The following is an 18,964-nucleotide window of genomic DNA, read 5'->3' on the forward strand; positions in this document are numbered from 1 at the left end:
TCGTGGGAGGTTGGAGCCCTTTGGAGACGAGGGAGCAGCACACGTGGAGCTGCTGCACGTGGAGCTGGGACTGTGGCTCCCAGGGGTGCTGGGATGATGCACAGGACCAGAAGAATTCAGAGGGATATCTGGGGCAGACTGAGACTTGAAAAAGGGTGTTTTTTAAAAAACCCCAACTTGTAAAGCATATACTTTTGACAAGGAGTCCTAGAGAGATAAAAAGGTACGATGCCAGCATGGCCAAATCCCTGGTGGAGGCAGGAATGAACTGTTGGTGTTTGTTGCAGGGTTTAATTTAAATCAGCTAAAAGCTGGGAAGAGAAAGAGTCCTAAGAACCACAGGAACAAGTATGAAATGGGAATGTGGATTTAGTCTCTAATATATGAAAACTGATTTGACTATCCTTTAACCACAGAATATTTTGTAAAAGAAGGGTTGGATTCCCTGAAAGAAAATTCAGTTCTTAAGAACTACATAAACAGAAATAATTACTATTTTTAATTTCTTGCTATTGATTATTACTGTGAAGATACTGCATTTACAAAGGTGTGAAGTTTTGCTTCTTCCACCTGAAATAATTTCCTACTTTTGCTGCGCTCCTGAGAGTAGACAGGACTTGATTCCTGATTCCATCACACCAATGGCAAGTCTGGGGTCACAATCATTTACCTCTCTGGCCTGAGGGTTAAATTAGTAAGCGACAAGTCCACAGAAAAGAAAAATTTCTAAAAAACATTAAATACCAATGTATTTGAAACAGAGAGTGCCAGCAGGAAAGTCGCTGCTCTACCTGATCAGATCATGCCAGATAATGGCAGAGTCTTTTTCTGATCTCAATATATAATTTTATATACATATATATATATATACACCAGCAACTCCACACACATGGATGTACATCTGTATCAAGAAAAGCCCTCATTATTTATGACCAGTGCAGAGTAAAGCTGCAACTAAAGGTAGTAGGAGTTAGCACTTTTCATCTTCAAAGAATTGTTGAAATGTTACCAAATTAATATAATTAGTTAATGAAAGATGCAGTAATAAAAGCTACCATAATTACCTACTGTAGTCTTAATTATCTCCTTACTAATGCCCACAGAAGAAGGCTTCCACTTTACATCCTCAAAACATGTGCCAACAATAATTCTGAATACAGGCCTCTCTTTAAGTGCCTTCTAAATTCAAATTACATCCATTGATGTGTCTTCTCTCCCTGTTCATGAGAAGAAAACCTCTGGAACTTTGGAAAAAAAAAAAAAAGCCATGTGAATGTTAATAAAAATTAAAGCAAATTTTGTTCCAGAAATACATATGGAGATGCTTTAAAATGTTGTCATCAAAACACTCAATCTCCAGCACCTTTATCTCTCCTTGAAGCTGGAATTATGGGCTGTCTGGGCAAAAACTTCTCCTTTACACTAGGTGGTCTCACAATTTAGAACCAGATATGACTCCATCCAAAGGAAGCAGGCCAAGAATCCCACCAGAATTTATCACAGAATTTTCAAAGTAATCATTACTTTGGCTAAAACATTTCACGTAGATAAAGAGATTTTTCTGGGTTTACTACGGCCATAAATAAATTGGGCAAGTACATCTACGAAGAGCACTGATGCAATGCCACGAGTCAGAGCAGAGCCAGGGCACTTGAAAAAGTGAAATGCTGATGTCTGAGCCAAATTTTTGGGTTCTCGTGCAGCGCTTGCCCACTGACACTGCTCTCCAGCAGAAAACCTCTGCACTCGAGTTCTCTCTTGTTTTTGGTGTAAAGCAAAGGAAATCTTCTGGTTTTAACCTAATACATATGTCTGCTGTTCACATATGGCAAAATTCCTTTCTGGTGGGAACTTTTTCGCCGTTGTTGCAACACACTGTATATCCAAGAAGTCTCCTTTGATGTTGAACTATTGCTCCACTATTCATTATGCTACTGATTCAATATGAAAGGCCAAATTTCTGTGGTTTCTGTTAAAACAATAGCTTTGTTTTTGCAAACAAAGTTTTCCACAACCTATATGCAGGGGCCAACATCACTGCACCAGAGCAGAAAATCCATTATTTTACACTGAAAATAGTTAGGGTGTTTAATAACACAAATTATTCTTCTGTCCTATAGGTACATTACAATTACTATGATGACTGTAGAGAGCATTTATGCTTTGTTGCTCCTCAGGAACAAAAATTAAAACACCTTAAGCGATATTTGACATCTCTCCTTCCTATTTTACTTTCCTTTTCACTGACCTCCCAGCCTGTTGCTACCAGTCCAACTTCATGAGCTGGGTGAAGTTACCAGCACTGGGTGGGGGAAAGGAGAAGACCTTGCAGGTCCAATCTGCAGAGTGTCCTACTGTGCAATGACACAACAGCAAATCTGGGAATCTCCAGGCCTAATAGTTAATTTTAACCACTAAACACCGTTTCATGAAGAGCAAACGTGAAATTACAACACAAGAATGAAAATGCAAATGGTAATACCTTGGTAAACGTGTCCCTAAAAGAGGTGGTGCCCATTTTCTGCTGTCATTATGAAAAAAAAAAAAAAAAAAAAAAAGCTTTACTTGGTTAGGGATCAGATAAAAGGCATAATTTTCCAAAGGTTCAGGATTCATCAGCTCCCACCTGGAATAACGTGAACTCCCACTTATAGGGCATGTTTGGAAGTTTGCTCACTTGTCTGACACTTCTCCATGGGAATGGAGACACTGCAAAACCACCCAAGGGGGGGCTTTGCAGCTCCCTGTTGCACCAGTCTATTGCTTCAGGGATTTGCCAGCAGGAGATGCCCTTGGGAAGTACAACAAATCCTTCCCTTGAGGGACTGTGGGAAGAGAGAAAGGGGTTCAGGAAGGAAAGGAATAATTTGACTCCAGGAACAAACCAAAGTCTCCCTGTTAGTAGTGAAAAAAAAATTTAAAGTGGGTATTTAATGTAAGAGAAACATATATGCAAACATTTTCCAGTGTGGCTCTAAGACAAGTTATTTTCATTTCTCACCATTTATAGGCAGTAGATGATATATTTTGGATCATCAGCATTATCTCCTGAGCAGTCCCATAACACTTTCACAGCAGACTTCACCAGGACTGGTGTGTTTTGGAGACTCCCTGAGCACTGTTAGGACTGTCAACATGACTGTTTTTTCCCTGCTTTGCTCCCATAAGATACAGCTGCATTTTCAGCATTTTCTGTAAATATCTAACTGAGTTGATTGATGTTTTATGCTCATTTTCCTACAAGGTCTTGAGCCATATTAGAAAGAAGCCCTTCCCTGTGAGGGTGGGGAGGCCCTGGCACAGGTTGGCCAGAGAAGCTGAGGGTGCCCCATCCCTGGGAGTGTCCAAGGCCAGGTTGGACAGGGCTTGGAGCAACCTGGGACAGCAGAAGGTGTCCCTGCCACTGGCAGGGAGTGGAAGGAGATGATCTTTAAGGTCCCTTCCAACCCAAACCATTCTGGGATTCTATGATTCTAAGATATTTCCCTAAAACTCCTCAATAGCACCAGCAGGTTTAAAATTAGGCAGGGGCCTAAGCATTTTGCTGAGCCAGGGCTTTACTGCAGGGCATTTCAAACTCAGTTCTTCTGAAAGGCAAAGGAAGCCATAAGGCAGAGCAGGTCCTGCAGAGATAACAGTTCAAAGACAACAGCAGCATAAATTGCAAAGTTAGGTGTTTTGTTTTGTTTTTTTTTTTTCAGGGGGAGGCAAGGAAAGCAAAGTTTTTGCTTTGTTCTAGTAGCTCAGGTGATAGGAGAGGGGAGGGAGGCAAGGTTCAAAGAGCTGCAATAAACTGGCTTTCATCTGCTTTTCTCAAGGAGCCACGAAACCCAGCAAGCAGTTGCCACGTCCAACCATTGCTCTGTCTATGGCCAGGATGCTTTAGGGTTGTCACGATGAAGACAGTCAGAAAGCCTGCCAGCTCAGAAGATTTACTGTAACATGTACCTGGAGTATTCAGTGCTTTGCTTCAGCACTGCTCTCCCTTTTCCCAGCCTCCATGAGTGCCGTGGTCAAGAGCAGGGGCAGAGGCTGCCAAAAGGAGAAATCTGCTCTGCTGTTCCCCCTCTCCGAGGTGTGGGCAGAGACACCAACGGTGCACACGCACCAGATAAAACGAATCTCCTAAACCCGAAGGCACCATGACATCTTAAGCACACACTTACGAAGGAGAAGTTCAGAACTCCATCCATTTTAAACCACTTACGAGAGGATTTACCAAGATTCTGCCTAACGCTGGGCTGACGCTTTGTCAGAAACGTTTATCGCGAAGCTTTTGAAGTTTCTCGGCTCCCCCCTCGCCCCGAGTTATTAAAACCTGAACTGCAGAGTTTGTTATCAGCCTCAGAGCACACGCAAAAATACATCAGGTATTTTTAAAGTCAACCTTTCAGGCTGATTTTGAGACTATTATAGCGAAGGCAACATTCCCAATCAGGTTAATGTCTGGCAGATAACGCTGAGCAGGCGGAACTGCTGCGCCCGATTGATCCCCGGGACAATTTTCATTTCCTAATTTGGTTTTTATTAAACACTTTGTAATCAAAGGGAGCAGCAAGGAGCCTGCCATCCTCTGAGCTGGTTTCCTGTGAAGACCTGATGTCGCCTTCAATATTTTGAGACAACTTCTTGCATTTTTGATGCTCTGCCGCAACAACGTCTAAAACTCCACGTCAGTGCTGTGCCAGTGAAAAACTGCTATTGTGAACACAAATTAACCAGTGAAACATCTGGTTCTGTTGCTTGCTGTATATTCCTAACAACAGTTCTGTGAAAACAAACATCAGGGGTTCGAGCAGAATTTCCTGCAGTGATTCAGAGGACTCGTGATAAAGCAGATTTATCAATCACTCGCTCAACGAGGCAATCTTCTCCCTGCCCAGGGCTTCACTCCCAACCAAGTTTATCACCAAACTGCCACTTTAAGTGGGTGTTCGGATACTTTACACCTGGAGCCAGCCCAGAGGTTCCAGCAGACCCCTGGTGCTCCACAAATGTCTCCTTAAAATGCATTCCTCCTCACGGAGGCACGAAGACCTGGAAATATAAACATTTCTAACAGGCTTTACAAAGCCTCTTATTTCGTTATGCTCTTTTAAAAAAGAAACATGAAAGGCTCAGGTATTTCTGATCAATGGGCTAATCTGATTCCTAATAAGAACGAAAGCAAAACTATTTACTTTGTGCAATGAAGTGCTCAATATTGCTGGAATCCTCCCTTTACATAAAATAACACATGTTCTCTTGCACGCAGGCACACACAGAGAAAAAAAAAATCTAATAATGTCTTTCTACCTTTCAAAGTAACCTTAATCAACAACATTAACTCTCAAGGCAAACCACTGCTTTTTGAACTGAACAAGAGCGAGCTTGACTCAACAGTGCCTGCACACTCCACACACGTTAAGATGTGAGAGGCAGCAAAGTAATATCTGCTAAAATTATGTCTGGAAGCCAAAAATGGGATGATTCTTGACGGGGAGGACGCACAGTTGGAAAGTTGGAAATTCTTTAATTCAAAGTCTTTAATGACCTCCAACCCAATTACATTTGCAACAAGACATGACAATGCAGTTGCTCCTATTTAAAAGTATGTGTGAAAACTGAGCATTTTTGAAGCTTGATTCCTTTTTTTTTTTCCTTTTTTTTTATTTTTTAATCATGTTGAGATGAAGCTCATTTACTTAAAAAGAAAAAATGAAACAGGACGTCCTCTGCAGCTGGTCAAACAGATTACGAAACTCTAATCTCACTTGCCTGAGGAAAACCAAAACTGTTTTTCAAGTATCTATTTTATAGAGCATTAGCTTTATACTTTTTAAAAGAGGCATTAACATAACTGATCAGAACATCCCAGAATGTTTCTGATCTCGTTAATCATATGACGTTATGACAGAGATTCTTGCTGTCATAATGCCAATGGTTCTAAACACTTCTAAAATCCTTTAAGTTCTTCTATTTTTTTTTTTTTCAAAATTAGACATGGGTAAGATCTATTTCAGCTCCTTCAGAAGTTTTGCCTTCCATTTTAGAGCTCTAGAAAACTAGTACAGAGTATTTTAGATAGACAGACATACACTCACATAGCAAGGAACAATATCAGGCTCCATGGCCTATTTAAATGTTTCTGTTAGCTTTTTATTCCATATATTTTACTCTATTCTTGCATAACTCGTTCCTGGGAGTACCCACCACCCTATTTCCTTAGCTCTAATGTAACATTTATTGCTGAACTGGAATAATCAATAAAAGAAAGCCTCCAAGCCAGCCCTGGTAAGATCAGACTGAGGGTTCCTGGGAGAGATTCCTGATAGAAACACCATTGCAACAGGCAACTGTCTGCACAGGAAACAAACAGCCCACACTGCACCTTGTGACACTGATAATTCACCAGCACAGGTAAGAAATCAGGTGTGATTTATACACAGGGCACCAGAAAGAGGATGAGAGGGAAAAATCACTTACTGTGTCTCAGGTACAGTTCTAGGGGGAGGTCAAGAGCTCTCATCACAGTTGTGACAAAGCAGATCTGATTTCAGTGGAGTTGTGGTTTTTTTGTTGAGTCTGTTTCAACCCAGTTTTGAGCTGAAAGGATCTGCTAATTCAGTCAGTGGATCTTCCTGCTGTGGCAGAGAAAGTCTTACGTGAAAATGCACAGGCAGGAGAGGAATTCAGTCCCACACAGCACAAGTTTTGTTGAGTCACTTGTGAATCTAACAAGCATCCCCAAGATATTCCCCTGCCTTTGCTTCCAAGGAACTCCCACAGGGTCACGACAAGGCAGTTAAAATACCCCCAAAAAGTACAGCAAGCCCAGAAACTGTTCAGTGGGAATGTTTTGCCTTGGACCACCACGAGTGCTGAGGGCACAAAGGACTCAGAGAGCAACACGAAGATCCACAGCCCAAAACGCCCTGGAAGACTATTAAAAAAAGGAACAACTCCCTCAAAACTCTATCTTCTGGAGAATGGGTGAGTATACTGAGGAAATGCCCCTAAATCTTCAGCCTGTTCTCCTGCTCTGTCCTGAGCTTCTCTTATCAGATACCACGTCCCAGAGGACAGACAGACAGACTCCACTTCAACCCAGCGTGGCCACTTCTATTCTCCTTGAGCCAAAACAATCCTTGTAGTTTATCTTCTACAGGACTCTGAGGTTTTGAATGACAAATGTCAAACCTTGGTATCCACTTCAGCCATCAGCCAAAATGCTCTGAACAGGAAAAATAACCCAATTGGTGCCTTTCTGTTTCAGGAACCTGTTTCCACATCTGAAAGGCAGGCAGGCTCTTTTCATTTTCCTTTTTTTTTTTACTATATGTAAACAGCTCCAAATATTCTTACATGGATGACATTTTTAAAATGCAAAAGCATTAAAAATAACAGAAAACAGACCAGGTTCTCAAGTGCCACCAGTTTCTCATTTGTGCAGCTACAAACTAGTGTTTCTCATCTGACCTACAGAGTGCCAGGGGCAGAGCTTGTCAGCTACTTCATGCATCTCAAAAACTTTCCCTTATCACAACTGAGACATAAACTGCGGGAAAAAACATTATATAAGCACAGTGTGAAAAAAATAAGAATCCTATTATTGGTCCTCTGCTGAGGCAGCTTTTGCACTCAGCAAGATGGATGGAGAAGGGCCATCAGCCTCCTCACACCCACCCTGAAGGCTCAGTTAGAGACAAACGCTGGCAAATGAGTGCCCAGCAACACCAGATTTGATTTGCAAGTGCACATTTCCATGCAATGGTTTTCAGATTGGCACAAACATTAAGTAGAAGTGATGTGTTACTCTGGGAGGAGGCAGAAAACAATCCATCAGGTCTGAGTTGCTCCTCGGAGCTGAGAGCACAGCTGTGGTCAAAGGTGTTTCCAGAGGGACAATTAAAATCCACTGATACGATTCAAATTGTTAAAGAGTCTTCAGTAATTGCTGCTTTACCTTGCTGAATTAGGAGTGCAAGACTGGAAAGAAAATGAGTTACATTAACATTAGAAACAAAAGTAAGAGGAATTTAAACACAGTATATTTTTTTCTGAGACCAGAGAGGGTCAATGCACAACTTCGATTTCTCCTTCCAGCTGCCTGCAGAGTTCTGGCTTGGCCCAGTGGTGCAGGTGTTTCTGCAGGTATCTAACATTTGGGAGCCTGAATTTTTATTTATACAGTTCCATTCTGCCACTCCCAGGCTTCTCAGTAAGCAAACAAACTCAGTTTGCATGTTTAGTTTTCCTGTTTGTACTTTCACCCCTCCTTACACAACAAACTTGGAAAGGAGCAGAGCAGGGGAAGCACCTGGAGCAGCAGGTTGGACACTCCTGTGGGCTTCATCCTTCCCTGAGTGGGCACATCATCTTCCTGGGTCTCCTCCAGGCTAGATCCTGCTGGTGGAAGGGTGGGCACAGGGTGAGAAGGGCAACAGGAATGAAAAGGCCAAGCTGGACCACGGCACCACAGGTGGGAACTCCTGCAAGTCCCTGGGCACTGATGTAGAAAATAGAAAGGAAAATGTTACAGCACTTCAGGATTTAAGGTCTTTTCAACAATTCTAAGAGAGAGAACAACCTTCTATTGAAATGAAAGTTGTGCCCCTGAGACAGGGACTCTCAGGAGCCTGGATGGTTGGACTCAGTGATCTTAGAGGTATTTTCCAACCTTAATGATTCTGTGAGTCTATGAATCCTGGACTAGAACTGTTGCCCACTGGGCAAGTGCACAAATGCTGTGTTTTCCCAAACCACAGGATATCTGCATGAAGTTTAGGTGCTGACATGTCCCAACTAATTATTTCCCTGGAAAAGGGAGTGTTTTGTTTTCCCCTGATCCGGTTCTAGAAGAACTTGCATTCACCCCCTTTTTATTTCACAAATGCTCTGATCTCAGAGCATTTTCAGGACAGGATGAGTGATGCTCTCCTTCCTCCCCACACCAAGCGTTATTCCTCTGGGATGGTGTGAATTGTAAGAGCAAACCCCAGGGCAAAACTGAGCTGGGACTTCCTGGCAGATCTCAAAAGGGAAGTGAACGGGGCATTGCATGTTTTGTCTTCTAAGGCCAACATGGACTGGTTTGAAATCCATGATCTCATGCCATGCTGGGCCAGGAAAATGGCATATTCAGGGCATAGGTTTCCAGCATAAAATACAAGTGAGGTGATCTGATGTGACTCTATTCACCTGCCAACAGCCCTGGCAGAAAAATAAACAGGTTCTGGAGATGAGCTGCTGCTGGAGGCAAAGCAGGAACCATCAGAAGAGCTGCCCTGACCTGTGAGGAACTGGTCTTTTTGCTTTGAACTTCAGCAAATCTTAATGAATTCTTCATAATTGGCAATCCAGGGTTTTCACTGAGGATATGTTCTCTCGAGGTGCCAAATGCAGGAGACGTATTCAACACCAGGAACACAAATTCTGGGTCTCCCAGGTGGTTGTCCAGGCTGGTGAAGGCAGTTCCAACACCACTGCAGATAACTCTTCGTGTTGCATCAAGGGTAAGATTCATATGTGGATGTGCACCAGTGCTGAAGAGTTTGGTTTCATAACTATTAAATCAGACTGATTTAATTGAAGTTATTGACTTCAGGGCTGTGAAAGCTTAAAGTAAAAATAAGCAGAGACAGTTTTAGTAACAGAAGTAGTTAAGAAGTGGTTGTGTTGGAGGAGTAAGGCTTTTGATGTGCTTGACTCATCCCAGCTCTACTGCTCTTGCAGTCCTCTGTTATCTAGCAGTTTTGGAGGGGATGTTGCCAAGAAGTTCATTTAAAGTCCTAAATTTTATCCTGCAGGTGATACTTATTTCAGTTTCCTGAGAATAAATTTCATAGACAGACCCCTGAAGAGGAAAACAGGTGAACTCTCTTTGCTCCATCAAACAGTCAAACTACTTGGAGAGGTCAAATATACAAAACTACTGATGCCTGCACAGAAATGCTTAAGAAAAAGCTTCAGCCATGAGGTTCACAGTTTCTCTACAAGCTTCAGCCTCAAGTCCTCAGGCATGCATGTTTTCAACAAATATTTACTGTATGAAATCCTGTTCATCAGGATTCATCAGAGAATCAACACAAGACAGTGCATAAATCAGCAAAAATAAACTACTCCCAGGAAAGGCATCCCACCCTCCAGTGCAAGATGGAGTGTGCACATGAAATGCAACATCCACGTGCTCAAAGAATAAAGTATCTTTTCAATACAACTAATCCAGTTTTCCACCTTTTTATAGAGACATGTACTGTTTGAACACAGAGACAGGTTCCTTGAGCTGCAAGGCAACAAGGTGCACCGACAGAAAATATTCACTGTACAGACTGCAATGGGAAAGGGAGCAGAGTGCCATGCACAGAATAGACTTTCTTCTGTTTCTGGACTCTTGTGCTATTTTGGCTGCCAATAGTACACAAAATTTCCACTGAAGGGCAAGTCAAACCAATTTCCCTGAGGATGGAGGCATCCAAAAACTCACTGAGGTTATTCTATTAGTGCCTACGCGTTCCTTAAGCGGATGAACAGCTTCACTTTGAATCCGTGTCAAACCACAAGAACCGGCTGATAATAACATTCAATTAAAACAATCTCGTTCTTCTAGAAAAAGAAATTGGCTGAGAGCTACATCTCCCATTTTCCAGCTGGGCACAATGGGGAGATTGATGCTGGAAGGAAAGGGGATAGGTTTGTACGGAGGATCCGACGGGTCAGGTTTGGTGACAGCATTTGTGGGTTTAACCTCTTACACAGATCTGTGAGATGAAAAAGCCACTTCTGCTGAGCACACAACTGTGAGAAAGTCAGAGCTGGAACTGCAAATACCCAAGTTGTGCTAATTAGGGAGATGTTTTGAAAAGCCCAAACTTTACACTCGACGCGTATTTGTACCTTTTGATGTCGTACTTGGGGCTGCTTCACACTCCAGGCTTACTAAGAAAAGCAGAAGCTGCTCCCCTGCTCAGCTCCCGGGGTGAGTTTGCCATCTGATCTACTGAATACACAGATAAAAGTCCCTGCATACTTTTTTCCCTTTCAAGTACAGTACTGTAACTTGGAAAGTTCTTTTATTCTCAACTCCACTGACGCAAGAAAGTGGCAGAAATATGGCAGCTTTGGCTGCTTTCCTCTAGTAGCTCTTTGTAACTAATCTTTTAATGCTAAGAAAACAATAGGTATTTTCATTCTGTATGGAAAAAACCCACCCCAGTTATAGAAAATTAAGGCAATGCCTTTCAAAAACCGCTGCAGACCACTTGATACTTCTGCTACCCTGCCTTTAAATATTGGTAAATAGTTGCCATGCACAGGTATCATGTTCACCAGGACTCTCCTGTTACGCTCAAGAAAAGGCCAACTATTATGAAAATGGTAAGTTTAACAAAGATATTCCTATTTTCCTGTGATCTGCCATTCAAAAGTGTTAGTCAGTCATTTCTCAAAAAGCACTCTGATATTTGATCTCCTGCAGTTTCAGTTACACACTGGGCTGGAGAGCCAGCAGAAAGTCCTAAATGGAATCTGAAGATTTCTAAAGTCAACACTCATTTTGGCAAGAGCGTTTTTAATGCACAAAGCTGAAACCCTCAGTGACTCTCTCCTGCTGATGTCCCTGCACCACGATCAGCACAAACCCCAAAGCAAACCTAGAGCAGAACATGCAGTTTTGCAAAATAAAAAAAAAACAAAACCACCACGTTGACGCAACTCCTGGAAGCTGTGCGTGGGCACAGCGGGATCAGCCTGGGCAATCCTGGGATGAGCAAGGAAGATATCTAAGGGAAGCAGACACTGATAACACAGCAGGTCCACATCCCCAGAACCTCGTTTTGCCAAACTCGTGTGGCTGTGCCAGGCTTTAAAACCCTCTGAGTTTAAAACCCAGAGCCACGCACGTTTGCGGCCTGCGGAAGGTCGGCTCGGAAGGCGTCGCTTTCCCGGCAATCCTTTGTTGGGTCGAATATCCAGTTCACACATATTGTGTTTCCACCTCCACGGCTCGAGCAGCCCTGCAGTCAAGGCTGTTCCAGGAGCTGGGAAGGAGGCTGCGTTCCAGGAACTCACTGGAACTGCAACAAAGAACAGCGCTTGGAAAGCCTACACAGCCCTCTGCGCAGGCTGTTTTACAGATGCCCTGTCTTTGGATGACATTAGACACTTGTTTTTATCTTTATCTTTCTTTTTTTTTTTTCTCTCCAGTCAAGTCCCAGACTTTGGAGCACAGGCTCTTCCTCCCAGGCACTCTCTGCCTCCTGACTTCTGGGTATCTCCCCAGCTCTGCCTCTTTAAGCACCACTTTCTCCTCCACATAAATAGCCCTGTGCTCTTTGGAGAGTGAAACGTCTCTGAAATGCAGCAGTAAACTCTAAGCATCACAGCAGCCTTAAAACAGCTCATTTCCATTTTCTTATGGCAGGGTTAAAAATATTGTCTGCTCTTCTTTACAAGCTGTGTGGGCTTGGGTCAGTATTACTTAACACTTACTAATATGAGTGTTTTCTTTGCACCTTTCTAATCATCCAAGACCTCTCTCAGTGTTATTACTCCTGTCTTGTCAGTTAAAAGCACTGAATTTTATGGCTGTTTTTTTGAAAAAATTTTTTTTGCCATTTTTCCACTGCAAAATTAGTGCAGCTCACATCATTAAAAGAAATGGATAGTTTATCTATTTTTGACTTTATGTTTTATTATGCACTTACAGAATGCATAATCTGGAGACAGGTGGCATCCCTTCTGGGGCTTATAAGGAATAAAGAGGACTTCATGCAGCAAAGATCCTTCTGGAGGGAAAATAAAACATTGAGGACAACAATGATAATGCAGAAAAAAGTAAAAATACCAAGTTTTAAACCTGTTGGATAAATCTGGACTGCAGTTCAGAGGAATAGGCAGGCACTAGCTCTAGCCTTTTATAAAACTTGTAAGTCTGATTTTTGCTGTTGGCCATGGTAAGTTCTTCAATGTGTTGAGACATGAAAAGTCAAGAAAAATGCCAGAGTGCAAAGCTTGCTGCAGGAAAAAAAAGATGACTCAATTCTTTGTCTCACAAAGCATGTCAAAGATATTATAAAGTACTTACAGATGCTCAGCCACTCGCATTGCCTGGCTGGCCAAACATCTGAAACCCTGTAATTTTGAAGAGAAGGTACCGTGCTTCAGACAATGAAATGATTTCTGCAGCAACAGGAAAAGAGATGTGATTTTTGAAAAGAAGAGCAGAGTTTTTAAAAATCAGGATTTCAGTTGTGATCAATAACCATCTACCCTTGACACAAATGTCAGCCTATTTTAATTACCATTTATAATGAACCTGTCAATACAGGCTTTTAAAGATAACCATGTGATGGAATCAAGAGACAGAGCATAAGCAAGTGCTGAAAAGCTTGGGGCTAAACCCTCATTTCTGTAATAGAGAGAATTTGGGGGGGAAATTACTACTCACACCAACAAAGGCTGTGGAAAACAGGTGCCTCAGAGTTTGGACCCCACGTAAAAGAGAAGGCAAAGCCATAAAAGACCTGCAGATTTAATTTACCTGTTCTTTTTGGAGGACATGACTTCCTCTGCTGATCAAACAGAACACAGGAAATTATGAACAAGATAATGTTATTTGCCTGGTAAATTTTAATGCCTGCTTTACAATGCTAAGGTGCAAGTGTTGGTGCCTTGTAATTCCCTGCTAATAAAAGACACTGCAGAGCTATTTGTATTATTATAGACTAAAGTCAGCCATGAAAAAGGCCTCCATGTATTTAAACATCAAGATGGTCCCTTACAACACTTTACTCCACCATGCCAAGTGGTTTATCCTGGTAATGTTTGGCCACAAAAGCAATTAGAAGGATTTGAGGCCCCTCTGGAGAGCTTTGTGACACACACACGTCTTCGAGGCCCTTCGGTGACTGACAGAATTTGGCACGTCTGTGGCCATCCAACCATCACCAGCAGTGATGCATGTTCTGACCAGATGTCTTACAAGACATGAGTCAGTGCCAGCAGTGAAATGCTGACCTCCTTTTTTACAGGCACTGCTAGCTAAAAAGAAAATAAGACCTCCATCAAAGTTAAAATAATAATAATAAAAAAAAAAGGCAGTAGAATATTTTAAAAAAGCTTGCAAATAATGTGGGGTTTATTGACAAAAGTTTACTCTGCAGCTATTCAACAGTATTCTAGGGTGTAGTAGTTAATTCTCAGTGTATCCTGGGGAATAGAACAAGTCAGGACTCTCTTAACAAAGTGTCCTGGAAACAACCTCTCTGTTCACTTTACCCTAAGTTTTAGGTTTTCATTTACAGTTTGCACCAAGCTTTTAGGGTTATTTTCCCCCCTAATTAATGACCTCTGTGATATCAGTTCCACAATTCCCATCTTTGCCACAAACCTTGGACCAAGTCAAGGTTTTACCCTCCACTGTTTCACTTGTAAGACAGGACCAAAAATGCTTCATGTCTAGGTCAGGTCATGGTTGTGAGCTCCCTGATGCATCTCCCCCCTTAATAATCACTAATAAGGGCATCTAAACCCCTGAGATTTACCTTTGCTTGGGACTTTGAAACCAATAAATGAGAATTATCTATTTCTTACTAATCTCAACACTGACTCTTGCAGAGTGCAGTGCTGGTGTTCCAGAAGGTGTTTTTGGAAGACTGAATTCCTCTGCAGAGCTGCAGTCACTCAGGTAATGTTCCCATAGCTCTGATGGGCCTTTTAATACAAAATATTATTTGTAGTTACAAGTGGAATTTGCTAATAAACATGGCTGATAGTAAAATACAACAACATGCAAAATTAGCTTGTTCTCTGACTTTTTAAAAACACAGTTTTTCTCACAGAAACATTTGTAAATACCTTCAGTATATTTTGACAGCTACTTTCTGGAAACAAAGATATCAGGTGCCCCTTAAGAAATGTTCTGAATGCTTTACAACATCCCAAGGTTTGCAATTATTTGTTTTACTTTTAGAAAGAAGCAAACATGGATGGGAGGGGGGATCAGGCAAATCAAACAGGAAGGACAGGGAGAGCAGAGAGGTGGGCTGGGGACCCAAGAGACCCCACAGTCACTGAGTGACATCCCAAATAGAGGGCTATCAGTGTAAACCCCCCCCCATGGAAAGAGTTTTCCAGAATAAAAGAAAATCCAGTGCCCCACACGTGGACTGACTTGAGCCCAGCTCTAGAAGAGGAGTATTTTTTACAGTTGCAGGGAGGAAATTCTCTATGTTGATAAAACCCTCAGTACTTTGCAGGGAGGAAATTATCCTTTTCCTCCAAGATACAACAGCCTCGTTAGAACAGAAATATATGAGGATGTTAAGAACACTCAATGCCCACGTAGGCCCAGGCAACCTAAAACCAGAAGTTTTCTCCTTTGTTCTGCTATGGCTATAAAATGCACTTCGACTTTTTTCCCCCCCCTCAACATTACAAAGCAAAGCCACTGTTTGAAAATTTTTCACATGAAGGGGAACAATATTATAGGACATTCTTTCCTAGAAATCTTTTAAGTCTTATTTATTAACAGAATTAATCAGATCATAAGCTGGCTGACAAACACAGTGTTGAAATATGTCATCTTCCAACCACGTTTTGCTAATGAAATTTTGGTGTTAATTCTGGGATATAACAGAATTCTAGAATCTGTAATAGGAACCAAACAACAAATGCGGTTCATCTGGCAAAAAAAGCATCATTTTCCCCCTTTTCTATTGTGGGTTTGTCACTTTATGTTCTCCATCACCCGTTTCTTTCCAGAATCTACTTTTTGATGTGGAGTCCCCACTTGGCCATGAACTTCAACACTAAAATGCTCTGAACATGTTTTGCAGTTCCAATCCCAGGAACTGTTTTGTGCTTTCAATCCCAGAATCCAAAAGGATTTCACACAAAAACCCCAAACAACTCAGGCTGGGATTTCATAAATAACCCCAAGGTATCTCTACAATGCCATAAACTTCACGCTGGTGCCCAGTCCAACCAGTAACCAAAAGCAGCAGAGAAGCTGGACAAATTCCCCGATTGTTTGGGCGCATCAAGCTCCAGGTTGTTGTGGGTAGATCACTACTGGGGTGCCAGAAACCTAATTTAAATTCAGCCTTCAGAAGTGTCCCCCACACTGCAGTGACCAGCGAGGCTCCTGCAGACCCTGCCAGGAGTTCAGCACCCAACCCAACCCGAGGGTTCCTCCTGCAATCCCAGCCTGGAGCATCACAAATGGGAGAACAGACGTGGCAATTTGAGCAGCTTTTGACCAAACATCTGCAGGGCATTAATACAGCTCTGCTCCTCACTAACCCCACGGTCCAGACCAATGGTTCCTGACGTCTGAGGTGTGTGCACACCCCAGGTGAGGCACAGCACAAGGACTAGGTGAGCTGGGCTGGATTTGTCCCTTCCCAGCCCCATCTGCAGTGTCCTTGGGCTCTGCTCCACAGGATGCAACTCCTGGCAAGTTCAAAGCAAAGACATTTCCCTGGCAGTGAAGGAAAAGCTGAGCTTTTGGGATCACACAGCCCACTGTTTACTTCGAGCTCTGCCACGAGACTTCGCAACTCCACGGCAAAGTGGACACCTTCAAAGCCAGGAGAAAGGAATGTGAGGGGCCAAAATATTATCCTGATTTCAGGAGTGATGACAAGTTTGACTTGCCCTTAGGCCAGACTAACCATGGTCTAACAGAGAGTGCCAAGGCCTTTAACTGTGGGTCTCAAACTGACCCAAACTGAGGCCGCCCAAAGCCAAAAAGTGTTGTCAGATTGGGGATTTCAGGTTGTCCAAAGAAGCAAAATGTCCTTAAAAGTTTAATTTGCTCTTTTGGACTAGTATTTGAGATACTGCTTAAAAAAATACAGCAAGATGAAGGAGATGGATACAATTGTGCAATAATAACATCTCAGAAACCTTTAACTAGCAAAGAGAGTCAGGAATTTGAATTAACATCAAAATCATGTATTATGGCATCCACATCTGGATATCACTTTACTGCCTAAATCCAAAACTTCTCTGAGAGCCAATTGGTTTCTGTAAAAATGCATTTCTCCCTTTGAAAGGAAATAATAATTGGAAGGTCTTACAGGAAGCCACCCAATACCAATAGAGGAAATTGCAATCTGTTCCTCAATGTTAGTTTAAATCAATGTTATATTAAGCAAATGCCTGTTTTTTAATGACAGTATTTTCAATAGCTTATACTACATCGAGTCTCCTCAAAGGTTTACATTATATTAAGAAATGCTTTGTTTTTAGAATGTTACTTTAATCATCCCTTGAGGTCTTCAGCTTACCCTGGGTTAGATGTTATTTCTCATCTCCAGGACATCCAGGATTCCACTTGCACCAAAATCTCTCCTTTTTTTTTTTTTTTTTTTTTTGCCTCAGGCTAATAAAAAGCAAAGTATTTCTGCATATGCTTGTCTAGAAATATGTGTGGTTCTTAAAAATACACAGTTTACCTTCCTAAGAATTTTGTGTTTGGGTATCTGGATTTCAGTAAATTTCCATTAAATCACTGGTTTCAAAGGAAGATTTCTTTTTTTTTTTTTTTTTTACAGTACAGTATTAATGATACTAAACCAAGTTCAAGAACTCCAAACAAAACAGCTCCTCCAATTTCTTCCCCAAGTTGACAAAATCTTACCAAACATACTCCCAGCATCAGTCCTAAAAACTCTGGGACACTGCTCAGAAACCCTGTGCAGAGCTGCCCTGTGGGTTTATGGATTTCATTACATTGAGAGGTAATAACATCAAAATTAGGTTTATAATGGTTGATTTACATGGAGATGGATTTCATACAACCTAAAATCATTAGTGTTCAAGCACTGGTGTTACCAACAGCTGAATTATTTCCACTGAATGTAACTTAGTTTAAAGTGAATCCACAAATTCAACAGTAGAATTTGCAGCAGAAGACAAAAAGCTGGTGAATGTTTTTCAAATGTGTAACTCAAGAAGGTACCAGTGATAACTTAAATTACAGCACATTTTTGACTCTGTGGAAGATGATTTCCACTGTCAAGGGCAGGAGGTAATTCTCTTCTTCCATACAACTTTTCATGAGGTGTTTTTGTTGTCAGCCTGAGCAGATTGCTTGTGTCCAAACTTTTCCATTGCTTTTACTATTGTGAAAAGAAAGATGTTTAGAAACTGTTCCTAGGATTCTCTGCAGCCACTTTGAATCAAGGTGTCCAAACAGCAAGAACAGACTCTGGCTATTCAGACCCAGCAGTCTCTTTAAAAGAGTTGAAAAAGGTCCAAGAATGCAATTCTGATGCAGAATATGTAGAAATCTAACAAAAATACAAGTAACAAATACTTTATGGCACTGACATTTAGCACAGATTTTGTATATAGTTTTCAATGGAAGCTAAGAACATCCTTTCTTTCTCTGCAGCCTTAAATATGAGAGTTGAGAATGTGAAAACCAAGCTAAGCTCATGCCACGCTGCTGCCTCACCTGTATTTCTTTAAGTCCTCAAAACACCGTTTAAAGGTGATGAAAATATGCTAAAACATCAGAGTCAATATTAAAAGAAAGAGAACAGGAAAGACTTAAGTATTTGACTGAAGTGGCTGGATTAGATTTGCCCAATCCACGTGTTTTATGCCCAGGATCAGCTGGAGGAAAGGGAAGCCTGAGTCATCAGCTACATCAAAGTCCAGGTCCGGTGCCTGGGCTGATCACCTGCACTCATCTGCCCGCTGCAGAACTTTTCACTACACTCCCCCAGCCAGCAGAATCAGGGACTAAAACCCCCAGATTACCTTGATTGCTCTGTCATTATCCGTCATCAGCTGCTGCTTCTCATCTTCCAACTTCTGTATGACTTCCTGGAGCCGCTGCTCCGCCACGAGCTGCTGCCGGCTGCGCTCCTCTGTCAGGGAGGAAATGGTTGTCTTAAGTTCGGCTATGACCTAAAAAGAAAACAGCAGGTGAAATCTCCCATCAGTGAAAGGCACACATTTTGCATGTTTTTAT

General features: G+C 41.9%; 1 protein-coding gene across 1 annotated transcript in view; it reads right to left on the reverse strand.

Moving 5' to 3' along the window:
- The window catches only part of CEP112 (centrosomal protein 112), a 150,123-nt gene that overhangs the window by 21,171 nt on the left and 109,988 nt on the right, over positions 1-18,964 (reverse strand). Inside the window, 1 exon segment of the mRNA XM_050319264.1 lies at positions 18,751-18,900. Within this exon segment, the coding sequence (XP_050175221.1) occupies positions 18,751-18,900 (150 nt within the window).

The sequence above is a fragment of the Myiozetetes cayanensis genome, unplaced genomic scaffold (genome assembly GCF_022539395.1).
Source record: "Myiozetetes cayanensis isolate MyiCay16 unplaced genomic scaffold, myiCay2020 scf22, whole genome shotgun sequence".
NCBI lineage: Eukaryota > Metazoa > Chordata > Aves > Passeriformes > Tyrannidae > Myiozetetes > Myiozetetes cayanensis.